The 24,038-nt window shown below is 36.6% G+C and overlaps 3 protein-coding genes across 4 annotated transcripts; 2 read left to right on the plus strand and 1 right to left on the minus strand.

The window, feature by feature from the left end:
• Positions 1–311: 311 nt before the first annotated feature.
• LOC130554156 (solute carrier family 2, facilitated glucose transporter member 4-like) lies at positions 312–9,104 on the minus strand. The gene is made up of 11 exons (XM_057333625.1): positions 8,837–9,104; positions 7,613–7,708; positions 6,083–6,243; positions 5,273–5,397; positions 4,337–4,452; positions 4,076–4,238; positions 3,382–3,569; positions 2,548–2,652; positions 2,288–2,389; positions 1,636–1,839; positions 312–1,541 (listed from the first exon to the last, which is right to left on the minus strand). The coding sequence occupies exons 1-11, from the start codon at positions 8,867–8,869 to the stop codon at positions 1,317–1,319; spliced, it is 1,518 nt and encodes a 505-aa protein (XP_057189608.1). The 5' UTR covers positions 8,870–9,104; the 3' UTR covers positions 312–1,316.
• A 2,579-nt stretch (positions 9,105–11,683) lies between these two features.
• Positions 11,684–17,678, plus strand: LOC130554163 (cellular tumor antigen p53-like). Its single transcript, XM_057333638.1, has 11 exons — positions 11,684–11,885; positions 12,601–12,724; positions 12,934–12,994; positions 13,132–13,341; positions 14,370–14,556; positions 15,797–15,909; positions 16,021–16,130; positions 16,235–16,359; positions 16,899–16,999; positions 17,103–17,206; positions 17,360–17,678. The coding sequence occupies exons 2-11, from the start codon at positions 12,651–12,653 to the stop codon at positions 17,436–17,438; spliced, it is 1,164 nt and encodes a 387-aa protein (XP_057189621.1). The 5' UTR covers positions 11,684–11,885; positions 12,601–12,650; the 3' UTR covers positions 17,439–17,678.
• A 710-nt stretch (positions 17,679–18,388) lies between these two features.
• LOC130554145 (receptor-type tyrosine-protein phosphatase eta) lies at positions 18,389–23,981 on the plus strand. Of its 2 annotated transcripts, XM_057333602.1 has the most exons (11): positions 18,389–18,431; positions 18,542–18,616; positions 19,941–20,546; positions 20,748–20,999; positions 21,187–21,429; positions 21,560–21,859; positions 22,161–22,418; positions 22,532–22,807; positions 22,927–23,024; positions 23,313–23,412; positions 23,530–23,981. In XM_057333602.1, exons 2-10 carry the CDS (start codon positions 18,589–18,591, stop codon positions 23,379–23,381), a joined length of 2,130 nt encoding a protein of 709 aa, XP_057189585.1. In that variant the 5' UTR covers positions 18,389–18,431; positions 18,542–18,588; the 3' UTR covers positions 23,382–23,412; positions 23,530–23,981. The 2 variants fall into 2 exon arrangements, with proteins under 2 accessions (XP_057189585.1, XP_057189596.1); XM_057333613.1 differs by lacking the exon at positions 18,389–18,431 and having other exon boundaries at positions 18,442–18,616.
• Positions 23,982–24,038: the final 57 nt, after the last annotated feature.

A 24,038-nucleotide genomic window follows, 5' to 3' on the forward strand; every position in this document is an offset into this window, starting at 1 on the left:
ACAGTATTTTGACCTAGATATTCACGTCAATAATTTGGCATCTTCAAACTTCAAGATTAGCATATCGTCACTGTCCTTCTGAAATGTCCAAATTTGCTGTTTTTCAGGAAATGGGACAAACACAACATAGTGTTATCAAAGTTGATGAGCACTTTTAATACTTTTTATTGGTTCGATATATGGCAAAAAATAAAAATCGCTAAATATGGAGATACGAGGTTTTCAAAGGACAGCGGCGATATCCAGAACAAGCTAAATGTGTCTTTGATTGGATCACATTTTCTACAGTCAAACTGATGAAATTCTTTGAATTCTTTCAACAGCTGGTTTAATTCCGTCATATAAATAAACACATGTTAAAGATACACTGCTCACACACACCTCAGAACAACAAAGAACACAAACCAATACAAATCACAAGAGTAAAAGTTCACCGGTTTTGTCATTTTTTCACTTGTCAAACGGCACACGCTTTAACACATTTCTAATCTTCTAGGAAATGGAGTGACTAAATTTTGCTCTATATACATTTAACAGTTTCTTAAACCATGGAGTATTATACTCTCTTATAGATCTAATGCTGCCTTCACATGCTCTCGGAAATTTGATAATTCCCACTTCAACCCGGAAATAATTTATGGAACTGCTCTTTTAATGTTCGCAAATACTTGTAATGTTTTAATGCTACTAAATCATTAGGAACATTAATGTTCCTATATACTTTTAATGTTCATGAAATTAATACCTTACTTTCCGGTTTGAAGTGGGAATTATCGATTTCTGAGAGCACTTGACGGCAGCATAATTCTGTCTTTTTGTCCTTAAAATGTAATCTTAGCTTTGTGCAAAAACTATTAACCAAAGCATTTCATCCTTAAAACATTTGACAATTTGTAGTAGATGGTTTGTTTTTAATGAATATGAGAGTGTCTCTGCTAAAGATATAATTATTCTGATAATGAAAAGCTCAAACTAAAATATTGTTGCTTTCCTTCCGAAACCTCAGATGTCCAAGCTTACTAATTTTAATGAAATGCAAAAAACATTGTGCTACTTATTGGCTTTGTGTCTTACAGAAACCTTTGTGCAGATAAAGTACAGGAATCCAAATCTCAAGTCTCTTGCTCCTTTTCAAACACCATTGCACTTTCTCCCAAGACCAGTAACCATCTTTCTCTCCATAATGGCCAATATCCAAACTCTTCTGAACGCGAACTCTTCTCTTATTGGTATGCATCAATTTTCCTGTATCCTTTCTAAGGCCCCATGAAAGGTCAGTGCTGGCCCCCATCCACCATCTCCTTCACGCTCAGGCTTCAGTTCTCTGTCCCATCAGATCCTAGGTAGTCCAACTCTGTATTGTGCTTCCCTTGTTCCATACCCAAATCCATGTCCATCATGTCTTGTGGATGGTGTTGGAAGGTGGCTGAGATCTGGTCAAAAGTCTTGCCTCGTGTCTCGGGAACCCGGAAGAACGTGAAGAGCAGAAAGAAGAGGAGGAACGTGGCAAAGATGAGGAATACATACGGGCCACTTAAATTCTGCAGTAAAAATAGACCGTATTAAGTAAAATCGATTCAACATGAATAAACAATGAAACCATAAAATTAAATGCACTGTTTCCTTTGTACGTACAGCGACATACTGGAACCCCATGCCAATGATAAAGTTGGCTGTCCAATTGGAGCAGCCGGCCACTGCCATGGCTGCAGGTCTAGGTCCTTGTGAGAAGAGTTCAGCCACAAAGAACCATGGTATAGGTCCTGGACCCACTTCGAAGAAAGCTACGAAACCAAAAATGGCCATCATGCTAATGTAGCTCATTGAAGGCACAGTCTCCTGTCAATGCACACAAAAATGCAAACATTAAACGTTGATAGTGAGAACATGGAAGACAAAGAGTATGTAAAGATAATTATTAGTCAAATGTAACTTAAAAATATGTAATTTTTCTGAAGGAAACAACAGCTATGTTATCTTAGATGAAGTACTAAGTGTTGGGGTTTAGTTTTTGAAATTCAAAGAATATAGAATAATATAGTTTTAATAGGGCTACAAAGCAATAATTTAAACACAAATATGTCATCTTCCAAATTTAGGTCTAATCATTTCTCATTGCATCCTCAAAAATAAGCACATACATTTCTTGATGTATACTTTAGTCTTTTGATTGTGAATATAAGAAAAAAATATGATGAAAAAGATGAAATAGAAACTTTTAAGAAAAAAAAACAGTGTGTAATGTAAGTGATCCGTAATTTCCATTTGAAAACATTGTAGGACTGACCAGTAATGAGAGGGCAATTGTCATGATGATGGCACAGATACACATTCCTGCAAGCCCTAGCATGTGCAGTGTCCGACGGCCCATCTTCTCCACCAGGAAAAGCTGTGGATTGGACAAGCAAGTGATAGGGAGGTCAGTAATTATTATCGTAAGTTAAATCCTTATCTTAATGTAGATACTGTTGGATTTTTGCTTCATGATGACATAAAATAGTTAAATAAATGAATATAATAAAAATCATGTTATCCGTTTTTACATACTGAGACCACAGTGAAGGCACAGTTGACAGCTCCAGCCCCTATGGTGGCATATACTGGACTCTCAACCCCAGCCTTCTTGAAGATGTCAGTAGAATAGTAGAAGATCTGAGAAATTCAAAACCGAAAACAAAGTATAAGTGAATATCATTGTTAAGGCACCTATAAGTTAAATCCCTAAACATTTTTACTGCTATAAACTAGAAGTGTATTAAAAGTTTCTATTTCCCATAATAGTGATAAATAATTACAGTGCTGAATTACCAGATTAAACATTTGGCAAAAACTTTTCTGACAAAGGTTTACAAGGTAGACTGATAACATTTCTATTCAATCATTTTTAGACCAGGAAAACGTAGTCGCTTAAAGCAATGGTTCACCTAAAAATGAAGATTCTGTTTTCAGAAAGATGTTTGGAAGAATGCTTGAAAACTGACTACCATAGTAGGAAAATTTGCTTTATAAAATGTATTTGTTCTGTTGAACACAAAAGAAGATATTTTGAAGAATGTAGTACAGCAAACAGTTCTGGAACAGTTTTGACTACCATTGTCCTTTTTCCTACTAATGTAGTCAATGGTGGCCAATAACTGTTACAAACATTCTTCCAAATATCATTCTCTGTGTTCATCAAAACAAAGAAATTTAAACAGATTTGGAACAACTTGAGGGTAAATTAATGATGACTGAATTTTTATTTTTGGATGACCTGTCCCTTTAAGTCATGTGAGAAAGTTGCATTCCGTTTCCAATTCAAAGTAAAAGTCTCATCTTCTTCTTTTACATTTAGCATCTTACAACATTTTCTCGGCTGAAAACTAAGTACAGTATACTGACAGCATTAATTCCAGACAGCTGCTGGGAGAGCTGTAGCAGGATGGAGATGATGATGGGCTGCCTGTAGAGAGGAGAGCGGAAGAGCTCAGCTATAGACACCTTCCTCTCCATGTCCATCCTCCTCTTCTCCTCCTTCATCTCAGCCAGGTGATCACTGACCTCCAGACGCCCAGTAAGACGCCGTACAGCTGAAAAAGGGAAACAAAAACAGCTTAAACTGTTTATTGATCTCTGTCTATGTTTGCTACTTATTAGGGCCAATTCCCAAATGTCAATGTGTTTATTAAAAGTTGGATTTATATTCATTGAGTTTCTTAGAAATACATACTAAAAAGGTATTTGTGGTTTGCCTGGGGTGTAATATGGAACGCTTGACATTTTTCTTGGTAGAACATGTTATAAAAGCTGCAGATGTTTAGCTAAAGGTTAACCAGTGCTACATTCTATTCCCTAGACAGTACTAGGGTTGCTTGTGCTTTAAAGTGTTAGTTTACCCAAAACTGAACTTTTGCTTCTTTGGAACATAAAATATATACAGTATATTTTTCATAAAATGCACGTGAACTGAGACTGCCACACATACATATCATTTGTCTTCCACAGAAGAAAAAAGTCACACAGGTTGTAACTTGTGTTACATTACAGCGTAAAGTAAATGATAATATTTCAATGTTTTGACATCCCAGAACCTTACCACTCTTTGCATGGTGCTCCTGGCAACGGACTATATAGAGGAATCGTGGGCTCTCAGGGCAGAAAGGCAACAGTGCCATCTGTAGGACTGTAGGGAGCACGGTAATGCCCAAGAGCACAGGCCACAATTTCTCACTGCCTAACAGAGACTCAAGACCTAAGATCTGCAGAGAAATAGGTAAAACAGTAAACATAGTAGCAAATCCAATGATAGACGCTAGTTATTGATGAAGGTGAACATTTAAACATGAATATAGTGTACCTGTGCGATGAGAATGCCTGTGACAATGGCTAGCTGGTGCAGTGTGCCCAGAGCTCCTCTCAGACTGGTAGGGGCAATTTCACCCACATACATGGGCACCAATCCTGAGGCTAAACCTAGTGAGAAAATACAGTAGGGTGTGTTGGGTTAACATGATCTTTATAGTGTTGCAATAAAGCTGCATTGCATAACACAACATTTTCTGGTAGTCAAATTTAGCAGGACATAATGTGACAAACTACACTTCTAATTACTTTAGGACACCTATGTGAACTATACTTCATAACCACTGACGTTGACCTTGTGACCATGATGGTTAAAACAGCTAGGAAAAGCAGCTCTGAGAAACAGTCTTACATCATTTGTTTGCAGATACTTACTGTATGTAAATGTTATTTTTTTGTAAATGCTCAAAAGTAAAAGAAATACAAAGTGAGAACTGAGAAGAACGTCAAATAATAATATTTTCAAAGATGATGTAAAAAATGCTTTAATGTCCCCTTTAAATAGTGACATTTTAGATACTCAGTGTCTTTAAAGAAAGTTCACCCCAAAATAAAAATTCTGTCATTATTTACTTACCCTCAAGTTGTTCCAAATCTGTATCGATTTAGTTGTTTGGATGAACACAGAGAAAGATATTTGGAAGAATGCTTGTTTTTGGAAGAACTACCATAGTACATTTCTTTGTTCTGTTGAACACAAAAGAAGATCTTTTGAAGAAAGCAAACCGTTCTGGGGAACTTTTGACTACCCTTGTCATTTTTCCTACTATGGTAGTCAATGGTGGCCAAGAACTGTTTGGTTACAAGCATTCTTCCAAATATCTCCCAAATAATATCTTCCAAACAACTCAAGAGTGTCAGTTTTTTTGGGGGGGATGCACTGTTCATTTAAGAAACATTGACGTTTAAGATAGGAAGGCTGAAATCTTACCACAATATGCTCCAATGGTGAAGCGTCCTAAAATCGTCATCTCAAATGATCGGCAGATTTTGGACATCCCCATCAAGCCTCCACCGATAAATGCAAGCAGGTTATTGATAAGCATTGCTTTTCTCCTATCATATTAAACAGAATATAAAATTTAATAATTACCAACAGTTTCAGACATAATATGTTCACCAGTCATACAACATTTCATCTACACAAGTCATCTACATTTTCGTGTTTCACAATTGTTGACTGACTGACAAAGACTGACAATAGAACATTTCTCAACTACTATAATGATTCAAGTTTGACATCCATTGTCCTGACAATATATTTCATAATAAGTTATGTAGGCTAGGACTTGTGTGCAACCTTTCTTTTTGTATTTAGAAGACACTATCCAAAGTGCAGTAAGTATTAGTTTGTGTATCCAATGGGAATCAGACTCATGGCCTTGCCTTTACTAGTTACAGGAATCCTTACTGGAATGTTCTGAAGCCCAGTTTTACCCAATGACAAAGGACGTGATCATGACCTTAACTGACCATGAAACCTTAAGGGCAGGTTAACCTATACACAGCTGTTACAACCTGTTGCCACTGGAGAGCCATTAAGATCCCTTATCACTAAAAAGCATAGTTGTGGAAAAGTTTTGAAAGTCACTCTGGATAAATATCAGACAAATAATAACTACATCAAAATAAATTAATCTAAACAACAATCCATACTGTGCAGTGTTTTACCATTTTCCAACTCACTCTCCTATTAGTTTGTTCCATTATTTTGACATTGCTCTTCTCTACCAATACTCACCTGCCAAAAAACTCTGAGACGATTCCCACAGAGAAGGACGACAACATGCCCCCAATGGAGAAGATGGCCACTGAGAGTGACCACAGAGATGTCAGTGTTTGTGGAGGGATCGGTTCTGAGTATCTTTCCATCCATGTTGAGTTATACTCCTGCTCAATGATCTGAGGTGACAGCAAGGTGATGAGACATTATGACTCAAAATAGTCTTGTATGATACAGTTAAACTGTTTGCATGTCTTTAGATTAATATGCCACATCAACATGTTATGCGTTTAATTTAAAATTTAGACACAGTTAGGCCTAGTCTATAGTGTCTTTTTAGACCAAACATCCACACACATATAATAAAACCTGAAAGACCTACAATGGTTGCCATGAGGTAGACAGTTAAGTAAATATATCAAGTAACCTGGATCAAGATTTGTGAAAGAAAACTAAATCTGGTTTAGATTAAAGAGTACAGAAAACATTGGCATACATTTAAGATTGTATGCTCGTGTGTGTGTGTTAATGTAAAAATAATTCATAGTTGTGAAAGTGCCTTTGAAAAAACTCCCCGACCATCTTTAAGAGTAATATATAGTTTAAAAAAAAAGGATTTTATATTCAGGTGACCTTAAGAACAAAGTGATTCCTAAATTCTGACCTTTAAGTAGATGAAACAATAACACAGGCATTAGCTGCGAGTTATTCTGGGCCCATCTGTGGAAATGTCACATCTAATATATCTCTCTCACGTATACTCTCAGAGCATGAGCTAGAATTAGATGTATGTGGTTTACTGTACATCATAAGAACAGACCTTTTATAACACCATTGTTTTCACACTAAAGCAGCTTATAATGATGCACTTTGGAGATGTGGACATGAATTAGTTTATGAATTAGGAAATTTATATATAAAAGCTCTGTTTTATCTTTTCTGGATTTACAGAGAAATTAATATATAAGCAATTATATAAAATAACTGGGGGATGTGAAGAGAACATGTTACTGTATGACATTTCTAATAGTGTTTTTTCCATTTCACAAGGTCTGGACTCCTGATGAGTTATTTAGTTGTGTCTCTTACCATAGAAGACAAAAAAGGAAAAAGGCTTTAAAGTGATAGTTCACCCAAATATTTAAATCCTATCACCATTTACTCACACTCTTGTCATTTCAAACCGGAATGACTTTCTTTCTTCCGCAGAACACAAAAGAAGATATTTTGAAGAATGTTGATAATTAGGCCCCTCTCTTGTGTCTATACAATATAAGTGAATGGGGGCCAGTGCTGCTCAACTTTTTTTTAAATATCTTCTTTTGTGTTTTGCGGAAGAAAGAAAGTCACAAAGGTTTGAAACGACAAGAGGGTGAGTAAATGATGATAGAATTTTTATTTTGGGGTGAACTATCACTTTAAATGATTTATCTAAGTAAACTTCTTTGCTTTAGCTGTATAATAGTATGCTTAAAATGTATATGAAAGGTTTGTTGTCATCCTTTTTTTTATGACTAAACAGATTTAATCAGTTTTTTTTTATCTTACCTTCTGAGGAGCATTGATCACTCCAATGTTGTAGCCAAACTGAAGGGAACCCAGTGCAGCTGTAAACACTGATAGCGCGAGAGTTCCAGTTATTCTCTGCAGGACACACACATCAATGTTTACACTTGCAACATCACATGTCTGTTGAAGCAGGGAGATTTTTAATATATTCAAAACATTAACAATTATCAGTATATCATGCAATTTATTATAGCAAAGAAGTTCAGTCTGCCGCTCATTTATGTATAATGTTTCAGTCTTGTCTTTGTGCTTCATGCGACATTTGCAGTGTGAACTTTTGAATTAGCAGACACCTGTCTTTTCACTGACTGACAGGAGCGTGGGAAGAACCCGGAATCTTGTACTGTTTATATCTGCTGACTAACCACGAGAGATTCAAAATGTGCCTCTCTAACCAATGAGACTTTCTTTATCATATGACACTGGAAATAATATCTATATTGGCACTAACTTATTTTCAAATGATAGCCTTCAGAAGTTCTTTAAAACATTAAAATGTGGTTTAAGAAATACATTTGATTGCTTAAACAAACACAGCTTGTGTAAATGAAGACAATATACACTAAGTTAAAATATTTGCTGTTAATTATATTTAGTTTTAACAGTTCATTACAGAAATATTTATAAACGGAAAATATTGAAGTATCATCCCATTTTAACATTATTACAGTTCTGTGGCTTTTGTTGCGTTATGACCCTATTGTGTTGCATTTGGGCTAAGTTGTGTTTTGTAATGATACAATAAAACAATGTCACGAGAGATTGTGTTCATTGATTTCAGGTGTACATTTTGATCAGATTTCATGCAAAGTGATCATTAAAATATTGTTTATATATGTGATTTTTAGACATGCCGGCATAACAAGTGGCCTTTTTAGTGTTGTGATGAGAGGGTTTCTTTTTTTCAAAAGAATGTATGATGCAACTTCTGGGTTATTTAAAGGTAAACATTTGACCTTGGAGCTTGTGTCTATTTACATATTTTTGTGTGCAATGGTGACATTATTATTTCAGTCTCACATTATAGACTGCAATCTTCAAGAGCAACTTGTACAATGTACAAGTTGCATAGAAAAATAGAATTACACTAGTATATGAACAAGCTCTTTATGCTTTAATTGCGGTAAGCTTATATGATTTTATTAAAATACACTTTGATATTATAAGCATATATTACATAGCATCATAATCTTTTGTCATTACCTCCCCTCCTAACTGCTGAAACCCAGCCGGCATGACGCTGAGTCCTTGGTTCTGCCTCACACCAGCGCGTGTATAGTTCAAAAGATAATATTCCAAGATAACCGGTTTGGAAATCGATTTGGTCCTTTTAACAGAAATGTTAGAAAATAAAGTAAAACAAAAAACCAAAGCCCCTGGCACGTTCTGTAGTTGGCCTTTCCCTGTAACTCCAGTATCTAAAATTTCCTCTATGACACAGTAGGTTTGAAGAGGAGGACATCAGAACACATGCTCGCTCACTCTTGGCCAGCAGTGATTTTTGAAGTTTGGGCTGAGGCAGATGGGAGGGGTTTAGATCTACGCGAACGGAGTCGCAAGACTGGTTGTTTCCATTAGGTCCAGTCCTACAAGGTTGGTATGCACACAATTTTCTTGACCTTATGTGTCATTGCATTAAAGGGGTCTGTATAAGAAATAATGGCCTTAATGTTTTGAGTTTTTCTTTGCATAGACCGATAGATAATACAAATTAAACGTTATAGTGGAGAAAACAGACACTATTCACAAACATTTAATTTAAAAGGAAAAACATGGAGTTTTGTATATTCTCACTTAGGGGCTGAAAGTATTATTAGAGCATATGTTTTTGTTTTTGGAGCATGTGATTTTCACAACATCATTTATGCATTTGGCAGACGCTTTTATCCAAAGCGACTTACATTGCATTATACTACACATTTGTTTCTAAATATGTGCAATCCCGTACCCATGACCTTGTCGTTGCTAACGCCATGCTCTTACCACTGAGCTACAGGAAAGCATAGCAGTTACACATCTGGGACAAGCATTGCAGATGCACACTGACAGTTTATCTAAGAGTGTGTAACTTGGCCAACCTAGTCTCCATTGTCCAGCTTTTCATAGCACATGTATCCCCTACTATTTTAGAACACATGCCTGCTGGGTCACAAACTCTGCCTATACCCCTCTGCAATTCATTCCTATGTCACACCAAAAGAATCCCTCCCGGCAACAGGTGGTCCTCAATTGTGGACTGTACCACTTATATCTTTACGCGTGTGACTCTTTTTTCAAGCTGAGATTTGCGAGCAGGGGGTAACGGGTCTCATCCGCGCTGCGACACAGAAGCAGTCACCGACGCAATGGAAAAATGTCTGCTGACTTTCTCTCTGTTTATTAGCCCTGCCTTGCTGCCCAAAATACACACCCCCAGCAGGTTAACACGCCCCCGGCTCGCACCACCTTCTTTCACTCCCTTGTTCTCAGTTTACTCCCTCTGATATTCTTGGTTTATAAAGAGCGGGTGAACCCGACACCTGTCAGCTGAACTAAGGGCCCCAGCCAGAGTCATGTGCGCCTCACTCACTAAACCCAAAGAAACAAGATCCATTGAAGGTGTTCTCATAATGCAGATTCTGTGACCAGTAGACATTAGATGTTGAAATTATGTATTTTTTATTATATTGCAATATAATGTGGTTCTCTTGCAGAAATGGTTTCAATTAATCGAAGTATCCAACGTCTCTTTTTTAGATGTGTATTAATAGGTAGGTTAATTGAAAGATCATTGGATCAAAAGAGTGAGGCGGACATCTAATAGTCAAACAGATGTCATCCGAGTCAGATGATGTAATTGCTTTAACCAATTAAAAAAAATAATATGAACCGTATTTCTTAAATGCAATAATATTACTCTTCAGAAACAACACTTTAGAATCAAGGCAAAATTTCAGTCAGATATACAGAATTGCAATGAAATACAGAATAGACCCACATTAGCACATCAGAATGCTTAGCCTATAGGCTATTCAATATACATTTTGATAATACATATTAATTTGTAATAAAACATATATGCTACAGCATAAAAATGATGCCATGATTTTTTCTTTATAGGATCTGCAGTGACGTAAAGCAGATTTTAAACATTATAGCCTATCAGTCGTTGGGAGATTCTGAGATTTTTTCAAGTATATATGCCAAGTATAGGCTACAAGAGGTATAAATATGAATTATATAAAAACAGCAGATGAAAGGATGCCATAATCTACAGAACACAGCTGGAGGAATTGTGGAACTCATTGCAAATGTTTAGCTATCAAAGAAGCTTGGATGACTGTTGACCTCCAAATATTGTAATGTTAAGTTAACAAAATCTAATATCACTTTCGTTTAACGATAGTCTTTACATATCACTTGCAGTGACACAAAGCGTTTAATGTTTCCACAAACTGTCATTTTAAGACAAAACTGCTTTATTGTTTTGATCGTAAATTCAAATAATGCGCCTCCGCTATGTCACGTGATCGTGCACACGTGACCGCCCTACTCTTTCGTTCTTGCGAATGAGGGAAGCATAGATATCAAAACTAGATGCCGCATTAGCATCTGTTTCTATGGGCCGCTATATGTAGGTCGTCCGCCATATTGGAACGGTGCGAGCCTGTCTGTGTTGCCAAGTATGCCGCTTTCCAGTGGAAGTGCGTTAACTGTTGCTCCGGTTTGTTTTATCCACAGGTTAGTAGTGGAAGGATTTTGTCCTATAGCTGTCAATCTTAAAATCGTTTCATTTATGAATATTATTCTGTTATTTGCACTAGGGACTTTAGGCTCGTTATGAAGGATTTTGTTTCACAAATCTGGCAACCGTGCCAAGCCCATTAACACTCAAGAGCAAGCTGACTGTGTATGATTATGAAAATATGGTTGTTGTGTAAACTCAAACATTATATTTTCTACACTAACACATGACAACAACGAAAAGGTATCCAATTTCTCGGGAATTAAAAGTGTTTTTAAAAGTGGCCATTCTAGCATACTGTGAGTGACATCAGTGGATCGTTCCAAGATGGCGGACGCGTCTATGTGCCTGCCTGGAGAGCTTGAATGCGGCATCTAGTTTTGACATCTATGGAGGGAAGTTCCACTGCCTGAAAGTTTGCAAACATGACACGTGCATGCGTTTGATGTTGTATTTTCCTTAAGAATATTAGGATTGAGTCCGGAGACATTTGGAGACTTGTGGAAAAAGGTTTCACTGAGAGGCGAGGTATTGTTCCAGCACGCGGATTTTAATTCGTTTTTAGATCGTTAGTTGCAAGACAACGAAAAATGTTATCAAAATAAGCAAACAATATGATTTATAATAACGTTGTTGTTTTTTTATTCACCAGTTAACAGGTTATCTGACGAGGTTTTCCGTTAAGGCGTTTCCTATTGATTAGATGAAGGCCTGCTGCGAAGTGATATCTTTTATCTCTAAACACAGAGCTCTGATTTATTTGTTTTCTAATGTTGAAATCGCAACATAATCGTTGATTTTGATAATTTAGGCAATTTTCTGTAATGTGTTTCCGACCATATGTTTGTTTGATAATCCGCCGGGATGGCCTAAATCAAGTTTACTGACTTCCTTTGTTTGGGTGTTGAGTGACTGTGGAAAGTCCCCAGATTCACTATGGTGGGATATCTCGATTCTACCCCAACACTAAAACACGGGCCATGTGTTAGCTCAGATTTTGAAATAGGGAAAATGTAGGATTTTCGTGTCCTCGTTATGCTTTGTGGACCTAACTTTCAATAGAAACATTTCAATTTTTAGGATCCATTTTCCACAATTAATAACGGTTTAGACATGCACTTGAAATCTTTTTTTGTGTTGTATTTCGTTTAAACTTGTCTGTTATCTTAGCCTGTAATGTTGTGTTATTGTTCAAATGCATAATAAAAAAAAGTGTCCGTTTTCTTTTTTTTCTGTTCCCTAGTCTCCAGTGCACCCTAGTGGTCCCTCAACAGTCTGCAGGGAACAAGAGCCATGAGTGACAAAGAGCCAACAATGTTGGCCATAAGCGATGACAAGTTTGAGCTGATATGGAGTGACTGTGACATGTACGTCCAAGCTGTTTTAAACGCACGGATGGTGAAGTGTCATCATTTCACATTTAAAACACTTGTATGAGTCACACAACAGGATAATGTGTTTGTGAATGATTTTTTTTGCATTTAATTTCCTGTTAACTAATTTGTTTCAGACCATTACTTTTTAGAATATACCTTATTTTTCAGTTTTTCAATACTCTCTGTCTTCACTTCCTTAGAGGATTAGACAGTCTGCTTATTGAGCTACCTCGTACAAACAGTGATGCTTGGCTCAGTGCTGTAAGTTGTTTTTTTCCTTTGGCATTAACAGCTACATGAATTTTATTGCTGATAATTGACATTTCTCAAACCAGGAACAGAATGAAATATAAAAACTGGCGACTGTACCTAAATCGAAACCCTCTGCATTACTACAGGTGTTGCCTGAAGGCACTTTTTCAGAGAATTTTGATCTTCCTCTCACGGGCACCGATGATACCGCCGATGCACTCGCTAGTGTGGCCCCAGTTGTGGGTAACCAACCTCCTCCTTCCACTGTAGTGCCCTCTACAACCGACTATCCCGGAGAGTATGACTTCAAGTTACTCTTCAATCAGTCCAGCATGGCAAAGTCTGCAACGTCCACTGTGAGTTTTGAGAAAAACAAAAATGCCTCTTATCAAATTAATGGATCTGAAAAAGAGAATGTGTAGCAGAATATTATTTCAAAAAATGGGTTGTTCTTGAATGAAGTTGTTTTTGGCATTCATTCATGCATGTAACTTCTAGAACATAATGTAAGTCCAGGGGCCTCATGTATCAACGCTGCGTACGCGCACAAAAACTTTGCGTACGCCAGCTTTCACGCTCACGGTCAGATGTACTAACAGTGAAATTAACGTGAGAATGTGCGTTCCTCCACGCCAACTTCATGTCTGACGTGAGTTTTTTTGTGCGTATGCACATTTACAGCTTTGTCCGTATGCAATGTTTTAGTATGGAATCAACGCAAGTCTTTGTACATGAGGCCCCAGGTGTATCAGGATATTTTTATATCAAAACTACTGCGTTTTTCTTTAGGAATAAGCCAGAGAAATCAATAATAATGACCAGATGATTTAAACTGATCCATACAATAATGCTCAGTTCTGAAGAAGCTTGCGTTCTCTTACCGTGCGTTTTGTTGTTCAGTCTTTTCTTGTAGTTCCACAAGTAAATTTTGTAATTAGACGCCACCTAAACTAAGGTCCAGTTTCACCTCATTCTTTACCAGAAAGTCTTGTCTCACTTGAAATGGGAGCGAATATCAAGTCAACCCTTTGGAGCCAATAAGGTTGTGGGACGAAAATAGGAACATACTAGCATGACCGGGCATGTCCTATAGCTACATCATGTGTATTGCAAGGAAAGGGTTAAGACCACCACCCTGTAAATCCACCTTTTAGTGGGTTTTGGGTAAAACTTTTCAGCTTTGGAGGTAAAGGGAACAACGGGGAAATAGAAGTACTAAGGAAAGGAAGCTATATTATAAACAAATGTACTTTTTTTGAAAAGCTACAACGTTGTTTCTCAAACACTACTTTATCCAGTCCTTTATGACCGCCTCAATCTCCTATTTTTTTTTAATGTTAGATATAAGAATAGTTCTGCTTTTTAAATCTGTTTTTCTCTACAGTATTCTCAGAAGCTGAATAAACTGTACTGTCAGCTTGCAAAAACTTGCCCTGTGGACGTGCTAGTTGGGAGAGAACCACCTCAGGGTGCTGTGCTGAGAGCCACAGCGATCTATAAAAAATCTGAACATGTTTCCGAGGTGGTGAGCCGATGTCCACATCACCAAAATGTGGCTGAAAACAACGAAGGTGTGCGTTTCTAGTTTTTGTTTTAACTCTCTGTTGCCTTTCATTTTAAGTGCATTACTTTACATATGAGGGTCACAGCACTATGATTCCAAAACATTTTTATAAATATGTTTAAGTGAGGTTTGTGACAGCATGCCCTTAACTCAAACTTTGACTATAACGATTCAGAAAAAATGGTATTGTAACTGAAGTTTTTTGGAAATGTCTTGATCAGTAGAGTTTAATGTTGTTTAACAACATATCATTTCTACAGAAATCAAAGGCCAAGCCCAAGACAGGATCATTTAGGATCTGTTCTGTAATGCAAATAAGTTGCCCTACACGGAACTTTCCTAGTTCAGTGTTGAATATAATAAGTGGTGTTATATAATACTTATTATAAAACGGTCAGTTCTGGTCCTTGATTCTGATTGGCTGAGCGGAGTTCTAAGCCGTTATAAAATACCTCAATATATAACGGCTGACCACACCACATAGCCTAAATATCATTTTATTTACTTTATTTTATGAAACCTTGCTAAGCATATGGAATAAGCGTTTTATAAAAGCAATAAGCCCAGCGAAGCAGTGGGTTACAGTGCATTTTATAACAGCTACGGGGTTTTAGGGGCACAACGCCCTTAGCTGTTATAAAATGCACTGTAACCCACTGCTTCTTGGGGCTTATTGCTTTAATATAATATTGTTGCTGTTCGACTGAAAGCTTGTATCTTCAAAACCTGCTCTTTACAGGAAAGGAATTGAAAACACTGCATTTTTAATATAGTTGTCAAACACTGTTGTCAAAGTTGACAAGCTCTTTGCACACAGACAAACATGAAGGGTGACCAATTGTGATGATTTATGTAAAAGTAAATGAATAAAATGGAGGTATGAATCTTCAGTCTGACAATGACGATATATTCATTTATTTACTCCTTTAAGGTTTAATATTTGGTCAAATAAATGTAGTTTTAAACAATTGATTCTCTGTATAAAGCCTCAGGAATTTTTTCTATCGTACTTGCATTTTTGTTGCTTTTTCCAAACAACAAGTCCACTGATTTTAAACTGGGTACAGATCTTGCTCCCAAATATCATAATGGTAAAATGTATTATAAATATTATGCAGTTTATTTATTTAAAAAGTCTAGTTGTAAGCTATATGTAATATTGTGTGCAACTTGGTAATGATTTGTCGCGCTAGTCACAATTCACACTAGTATGTCTATTTCGATTGTCTCCGTTTTTCTTTCCTAAGATGTTTCTCAGCGTAACCATCTCATCCGTGTGGAGGGCAACCCAGGAGCCCAATACCATAAGGATTTGTTTACCAAAAGACAAAGCGTGACACTGCCATACGTATCTCCACAGGTAGGTTGTGACCACACCTGTCAAAGGTCACGGTATGCTGTGCGGTTTTCACATAGATTTTACTGCTTTAAATGTATCTAATTGTTTGGATGTTTTTGGTTATCTCTCCAGCTGGGGTCCACGGCAACTACTGTGCTGCTGAATTATATGTGCAACAGCAGTTGCATAGGTGGTATGAACCGACGCCCAATTTTAACTATCATGACATTGGAAACGTACGAGTAAGTCCACTTCTTCCGTTTATTTCCCCGTTTCGTTTTGCTGTCCTTGTGGTTTCGTAGTTGTACTGGAGACCAGGGCAAATGTTTGTTTTCTGTGTTAATAGTGGACAGGTTCTTGGTCGGCAGTGTTTTGAAGTTCGCATATGTGCCTGCCCGGGTCGTGATCGCAAAACGGAAGAGGAGAATGTTAAGAGCATTACTGGGGAGAAAGTTACAGGGACAAAGAGAAGTAAGTGATTTGAAATGAGCAGACTGAAAGTAAGCTGAATGGGTTACACAGACAAACTTTCTAAACTTTACGTTACATTGTTGCTTCTTTAAAGTCACCATGAAATCAAACAGGATTGTTTTACACAGTGTTGCAGTGATTAATATAAATTATTTATCCGTGCACACCATTATTATTTATTAATTATTTGCACTTGTAATCTTTAATCAAAAACATAAAGCTCCTCTCCCCCTCTCAACAACAACTCTACCACTTGACGTAAGCAACAAAAAAGAGGTAGGACTAAACTCACTGTCCAATGGTCAGGCAATTTTTGCCCTCCCCTCTACGTCACGATATGCAAAAGAAGTCAATCGCAACTTCCGTTTCATGGTGACTTTTAAGATCGGAGAACTGTACAAATTAAGCACGAAAACAACTTAAGCATGTCTTGGATAGTGTTCTAGGACTATTTGTTTTTATATAATAATACGTTGTTATTAATATGCCTTGTGTGTACAGAAACGGCACATTTATTTTTCATCTCTTTTTCACAACAGAACGTCAGAATCAGTTTAAAGAGTCGCTTCCCACACCTCATTCTGCGTCCAAGAAGATCATGAATGACAGCAGTAGCGATGATGATATATACATTCTGCATGTGAGTAACAAAATAATTGTTTTATAAAAACAATGCAGTTGTATGTATCATGTATCTTTGCACAAAGTGGAAGGATTTGTACTCAATCAACATTTTTTCCTAGATTCGGGGCAAGGAACGCTTCGAGATGTTAAGGACCATAAACAATAGTTTGGAATTGATGGACGTGATGCCAGCGGCAGAACAGCAGAAATACAGAATGAAACGGTATGACTCTGGTAGCCATTTTGGGTGTTGCCAATTGAGTAAACAAATACACAAAGATGTCATTGATTATTCTGTTTCTCTTTCTTGTTATAAGCTGCTGCTTACCATATCTGTTTTGCATGGCAAATTAATATGTTTTCCTTTTCCTTGTAGGTCTCAAAAAAAGCATGATCAGCCCTGCGTTCAACCGAAAGCTGGAAAGAAACTGCTTGTCAAAAGTGATATTGAATAATTTTTTTTTACTGTTTTGATTTAGTCATGCGAGACTTGTTTATCATATATGCTAAAGTTACGTTCCTGTGTGCACACATCTGACTGTTTTCTACTGTTATGTCATCTGCAGTTGGGTGTTTATCCAGTTTTTTTTTTGTATCGAGTTGCCACAATTTGTACCAAAAAGTTGTATTGAATTTTTATGTTTTAGCACATTTTTCACTTATCGTCATTGAAATAAAATACTGCATAATTTCTAAAAAAAAAATCTGAGTTCATTTTTCTTTGGTTATACTTAGACACCCTTACATTGTAGTATCTACAATTTTTGCATATGATTGTTATATTCGGGGGTTTTATGGTGACCTTTTTAAGATACATTTACTTTTACACAAAATCGAACATCCTTTTAATTCCTTTGTTTGGCATCTGCAAGTTGTATTGTAAAAATATCAGATTCAAAATGTCTTTTTTCTTTAGCTTTGCTTGATTATGATTATTTACCTAGGGTTTCCAGGAGCACAGGGGTTGGATAGAATATATGAACACCCACTGAAAAAGTAAATGAAATTTGTTATTTGTGAAATATTACTACTGTGGAGCAACAAATGTTCTTGACTTGTTGCTATATTGCCAAGGTTGCATGCCAAAACAAGGATTATAAAATGTTCTAAAACAAATTGTGTTCAGCCGTGTTTAGTACAAGAAATTGATGAGGTGGCTGACTTGTTAAATTTCCAAAGGGGACAGATGGTGGGAACTCAATTTGCATGAGCATCTGTATTAAAGGAAAATGGTCATCCTACACCTTAATAATAGCGATATTGTCTATTTTGCCATTTTGTCTAATCCGTGTATCTTGCAATACTGCTTGCAACTATTTGAAAACATTTTGACGTAGATGCCAGCTGTTTGCATATCGTGGTGTACAATGCAAATTTGCAGTGTATAGATAGTTGTTTCACAGCACACCGCAGAATCGGGAAGATCAAAGGACAAGCAGACATTCCAGGTGTAATGACTGTTTTATACCTACTGTTAATGATTTTATTAAGGTTACATTAACTAAATTGACCTTTCTTTTTGATGATTAAAACTGTTTTTTTATCATTTCAAAACAAGGTAATTTTCCTGTCGTGACCTGAGGTTGGTGAAAGGAGGCTTATAGGATGCATATGTGGATGGCACTTCTCCTGGGTATGTTTGTAAACTGTCAGATGTCTTTACCTTTATTTGTAACTTAAATGTTGAGAGAGCAGCTTTAAATATTTGTATAGTTTACATTAAACATCATGAGAGGTAAAGGTTATTCATTTAAAGACACTTGTAGATTCTTTGATTTGCTTTTTGTTGCACGTTTATGTAGGTGTTTTTGCTTTTTCACAAAACCATTCAACAACAAAGCATAGAACAACTGTACTAAAGATTTGAAAGACAAATGTATGTATCGGACAAAATTTCATTCGTAAGGTAATGTTTATTAATGATGTTAGATGCAATACCATTATCTTGAATCTATTCAGCCATCTGATAATACTTCTGTCTTATCCAATCTAATTATGTATAATATATTGGCAATTTACTTTAGCACAGTGATAAATGCATTATCAATGAATACAGGTTACACTCAACAATTTCTTAAAGATCCCCCTGTGGTTGTTTATATATACGATGTTGTTTTAATATGCTTTAAGACAAACCATGTACAGATTCATAAGTCAAATTAATTAATCATTGCTGAGTATATTTCTTCTTAAAACTCCAGTTTTCTAAAGACACGCCTCTTTTCTACGTCAGTAGAAACCAATCACGTGAGACACTTGGACCGATCAGATAGTCCTAGTGGGTGACTGGGTGGAGGCGGGACTAATTTTCTTATTTATGCATCTGAATATACTAAATGAAGCAAAGGTGCATAGTTACATTCAAACTATTTCAGAGCATTAAAATAATTGAAATCTTATTTTGGTGATCAAAGATAAGTATTAAAAGAGTAGTTCACTTCAAAATAAGCTCCCATTGACTTTCCATAGTCATTTTTATTTCTGTAACCATGGAAAGTCAATGGGGGCTTATTTCAAAGTGAACTACTCCTTTAAAGGGTTAAATTACCGACTACAAGGGGACTTCAATACCTTTTGCAGTAATATGTCAATGACTTTAGGATGTTCTAAAATTTGTCTCCATGCTTAATCATGACACGTCTGTGGTATTTTATAAATGTATCTTAACCTCTGCCATGCAAGCATCTTTACCAGAGCACTAGCCCATATTTCAAGCTTCGGCGTGGGATGCTATATGATTTGCATTTACAGCCTCAAAAGACTTCCTGTATACGCCTAAAGTTTGCATAACCCAACCTGAATGATGATTTTTTTTCGGATATTTGCATTGGATGTACAGTAACAAGTATGGCCAGTAAACTTTAACAGTTGTGAAGCTTTTAAAAACAGAATACAGCGACCGTTTGGTAAAATGCATTTCAAATTATGATGTCTCTCCTATAAATTGATCACATCAGGCTCAGTAATATGGGCAGAGGAGCAGTATTTTCGCCAGGCCAATGCCACCACATGGGATGAAGCCAGGCTGTACTGTCAGGCCTGTTTCAAAGACCTGACGACCCTCACTAGCAGGAACGTCCACGATCTTGCGCAGAACCTCATTTCGGACTTCTGGGTTGGGCTTCGCAGGAGCCTCAATGGCTCCATACCGTGGTCCAGGTGGTCCAATGGTGACACCGTTACATATCAGAACTGGTATCCTGGCCATCCTGTACCAAAGGTAGAAACATGTCCTTTAACTCCAAATAATACCTCGATGAACTCAACCACGGCACCAAAAATGAACAACATAGAGGAACAGTGCCCCCTAGTGATGGAAATACTCACTTGCCTAAATTTGACATACGGTGAGCTTGAAAATATAACCAGGCCCTTGGTCAATCCAACTCCTCACACTTTATACACTACCCCAGTGCCCACTGTTAATGTCACCTCTAATAAAACACAAACATGCGACACCAAAGCTGAAAAATATATTGAGGATTCTTGTGTGGCCCTGCTCAGCTTTGGCATGTGGAAGGAAAAACAGTGCAATGAAAGTCTTCCATTCATCTGTTATGATGGTAAGACATAGTTTTTGAAGTCATTTTAAACTCATTTAATGTCAATGACAAATGATGTCTGAGATAATAGGAAATCTTTTTCGAAGTTTAAAAAAATGTCTTGGTATTTATGTTGGATTAATATTATAAATAAAAAATTGAGCCTTATATGTGATTGGCCCATAGTTGTGCAATTATAACAGGACATCTTTCCCTCTGTAGAACGTTTTTTGGGCGAAATAAAAATTTCTAATGTGTCCAAAAGTGAGGGCTATGTAGACTGGAGTCCAGGACCAGGAAACATTAGCCACTACAGAGTGAAAGTCACAGGGGACAATGCAAGTCTCATTTATAATGAGACAGACCTGTTCAAACAACTGGTGAACCTCACGGCAGGAACTCGATACAATGTCCAGGTGTACCCTGTGAAATGTGGCAGGGATCTCAACCCTCAGAATATCTCTTTCTATACCCGTAAGTACACCTGGTGTCTTTAAGTGCATCACATGGTGCATTATTTTGAAGCCCAAAAATCTAGTTTTGATAATGCAGCCAATGGAATTATATAAAGATTTTAGGATATGTTTTACCTGCATTTGACATTTATTTAGTAAGAAGGTGCTTTTACAACATCAATGAGAAGATTTGTGATCTCTTGCAGCCCCATCTGATGTTTATGACCTGAATGTAAAGAATGTGACTACTACTAGCGTGGAACTTAGCTGGAATCATTCTGGAAACTGTGATTTTTACTTAATAAAAGGCGCGGACAAGCCAAATAAAATCAATAAAACAAAAACTGAGATATGTAAACTTACACCGGGGACAGAGTATACCTTCACTGTTTCTGCTGTAGTGAATGAGACTACCGAAAGTGTGTCTGCAAAAGTTTCTACTTTCACCAGTAAGTGCAGATGGTCAGCAATTTCAGGTTGCCTCATGAAACATCGTGCTTTATACTGTATGTGAATTACGTCAACATTACAGTTCCATGTTTTTAACAGGTTAATGACTTTTATTGGAATGTTTTTCAGAGCCTTCACGTGTTCGGGATCTAATGTCAGCCGATGACGGTCGTACAGTCATAACTGTTCACTGGAATGCATCTGAAGGAATCCATTCAAGTTACCGCATTTGTCTTAATGAGACAAGTGCATGCATCAGTTGCAGCCAGTGCGAAAACTGCAATCAGCTGGGAAACTGCCATTACACAACAGTCGAAAATTTCACCTTTACAGATAAAACACCTGGCAAGAAATATTGTCTGTGTGTGGCAGCACTAACAGACAACAACACGTTATCTGGAGAAATGGTTACAATTGAAGCATACACACGTGAGTTTAGTCTTAAAAATATACTCTTCATTTGTTTTTATGCATTCTACTGTATTTTGTAATATTAAGCCAGTTTAGAGGACTAAATAGATGCAATGGCCTATAATATGTTGCATATGAAAGATTCATAAGGAGGCTATTAATTAATGAATGCCGAGATTTTATACAGGCAAACATTTATCAACATCATACCACTTCCTTTTTTGTCCTTTAAACTTCTGTCTTAAGCAAACCAAATATTTTCGATATTTACATTTTACCTTTGCAAACAGTATACTTTCCTTGAATTCTTTGCATGCAGGTCCAGAAAATGTGGAACTTGGGAATTTAGAACCATCTGACCAATCCATTTTCGCCGAATGGACAATAAATGGAGCCTATAAAGAATTTAGAGTGAGCATTGAAGAAGAAGGCTTAGAAAACAAAAATTATAGCACAACTGATAAAAATTACAGTTTCGAGGGGCTTAAAGCAGGAGTATACTACACTGTCACAGTCACCACCCTTTCAGAGAAACCCGGATTGGAAAGTGAATCTGTTAAAAAATCAGACTATACTAGTAAGTAATATTGTCAATACGGTTTTTAGACTACTGATCCATCTGCTTTGTATTGTTCATCAGATTCATATTTCATCAATAAAATATTAACTAAACTCTGATTGTACTCGCAGCTCCTACTCCACCACCATGGGCAAATGCCACTGTTCTTAATGAAACTTCCATAACTCTAACCTGGGGAGTTCCAAAAAAGTCAGAGGGAGCCTCAAATATAAAATATAACGTGACATGTTACTCTGTTTATTGGAACTTCTCTACACCAGTTTACCAAACAAAAGAAAACCATTGGACCTTTGGTAGTTTAAATTCGGGAACACATTATAACTTCACTGTCAGTGTTGTGGCTGGCAATTCGACGAGTCATCCAACCTCTGTTTCTAATAAGACAAGTACATTTCTTTTATCTATTACATCCGTTACATATTTGTTGAGACTTCATAAACTGATTCCACAAAAAAACACTGCAATGTATATTCTGTGGTGTTTAACGTCTCCATGTTTATTTTAGAGCCTAACAGGAAGACGTTGACATTTGCGATGTTGTGTACCAGTAAAACGACACTTCTCTGTAGCAACAGTAAAGCTCAGACTGAAACACTGAACAAGGTGAGGGATGATCACAGCAAACTTTACAAAGTAACTCCACACATTTACAGCAATACCATCACGCATATGCACATGGACTTGTTTGTTTGTAAAGTGCTAAAGGTGAAAATGAGAGTAACATAAATCTAATTTTGAGATCGGGTTTATTATTAAGTTAATATGAATATACTTGCACAATTATATTTATTCCCTATGCTTGTTTTATTTTCAAAGGAAATGTATGGCCTATATTTTAGCTTGAAGGCTCCTGCAACTAAATCAAATAATTTACTCCATTCTTTCTTTCAGCTCGAAAGATATTTTAGTGAGAATCTTATAGGGATTCACTGGAACCTCACAATAGTAGACAGAAAATGATGTCACACACCACTCCTACAACAGACGTCTGGTTTGTAAAAACAGCATGACTGATGATGCAGTGTTTTGTAATATTGTATGGCATAACAACAGCAAATATACATTTTATTACACTTTATAATTTTAACTTAATTCACCCTCTTTTTAGGATCAGTGATTTGATCGAACCCATATTTACTGCAGAAAATAGAAATCACAGACCATCAGTCAAGTTTCAACTGCATTTCATTCCAGCTCCTCACATACCACCATTCTTCCGAGTTGTGCATTGTTTCGTTATTGAAATTAAACTATAATTTTAATATTTTTAACTATTTTAATATTTTTTCCCCTGAAAAAGGTTAATGCATTTTTCTGTAATAATGTTCTAAAATGTACTTGTATTGCTTTGCAACAGTGCAAAATTGTAATTGTTTTGCATTGTATATTATTGTTTAGTCACATATTGTACTGGATTATATTAATACCACAGCCTTTTACATTGCTAGTTAAATTGAGTTTGATTGTTTTTTAGTTTTCTGTCAAGATTGGTGTAACTATTTCTAGTCAACTATTCATGCATGCTTGTTTGGGTTTTCATTTAAAATAAAACTTCGACAAAAGTACTCAACAAAAACTGCCTGACAGTTATTATTTAACGTTTGGGCCACACTACAG

The sequence above is a fragment of the Triplophysa rosa genome, linkage group LG1, assembly GCF_024868665.1.
Source record: "Triplophysa rosa linkage group LG1, Trosa_1v2, whole genome shotgun sequence".
Lineage (NCBI taxonomy): Eukaryota > Metazoa > Chordata > Actinopteri > Cypriniformes > Nemacheilidae > Triplophysa > Triplophysa rosa.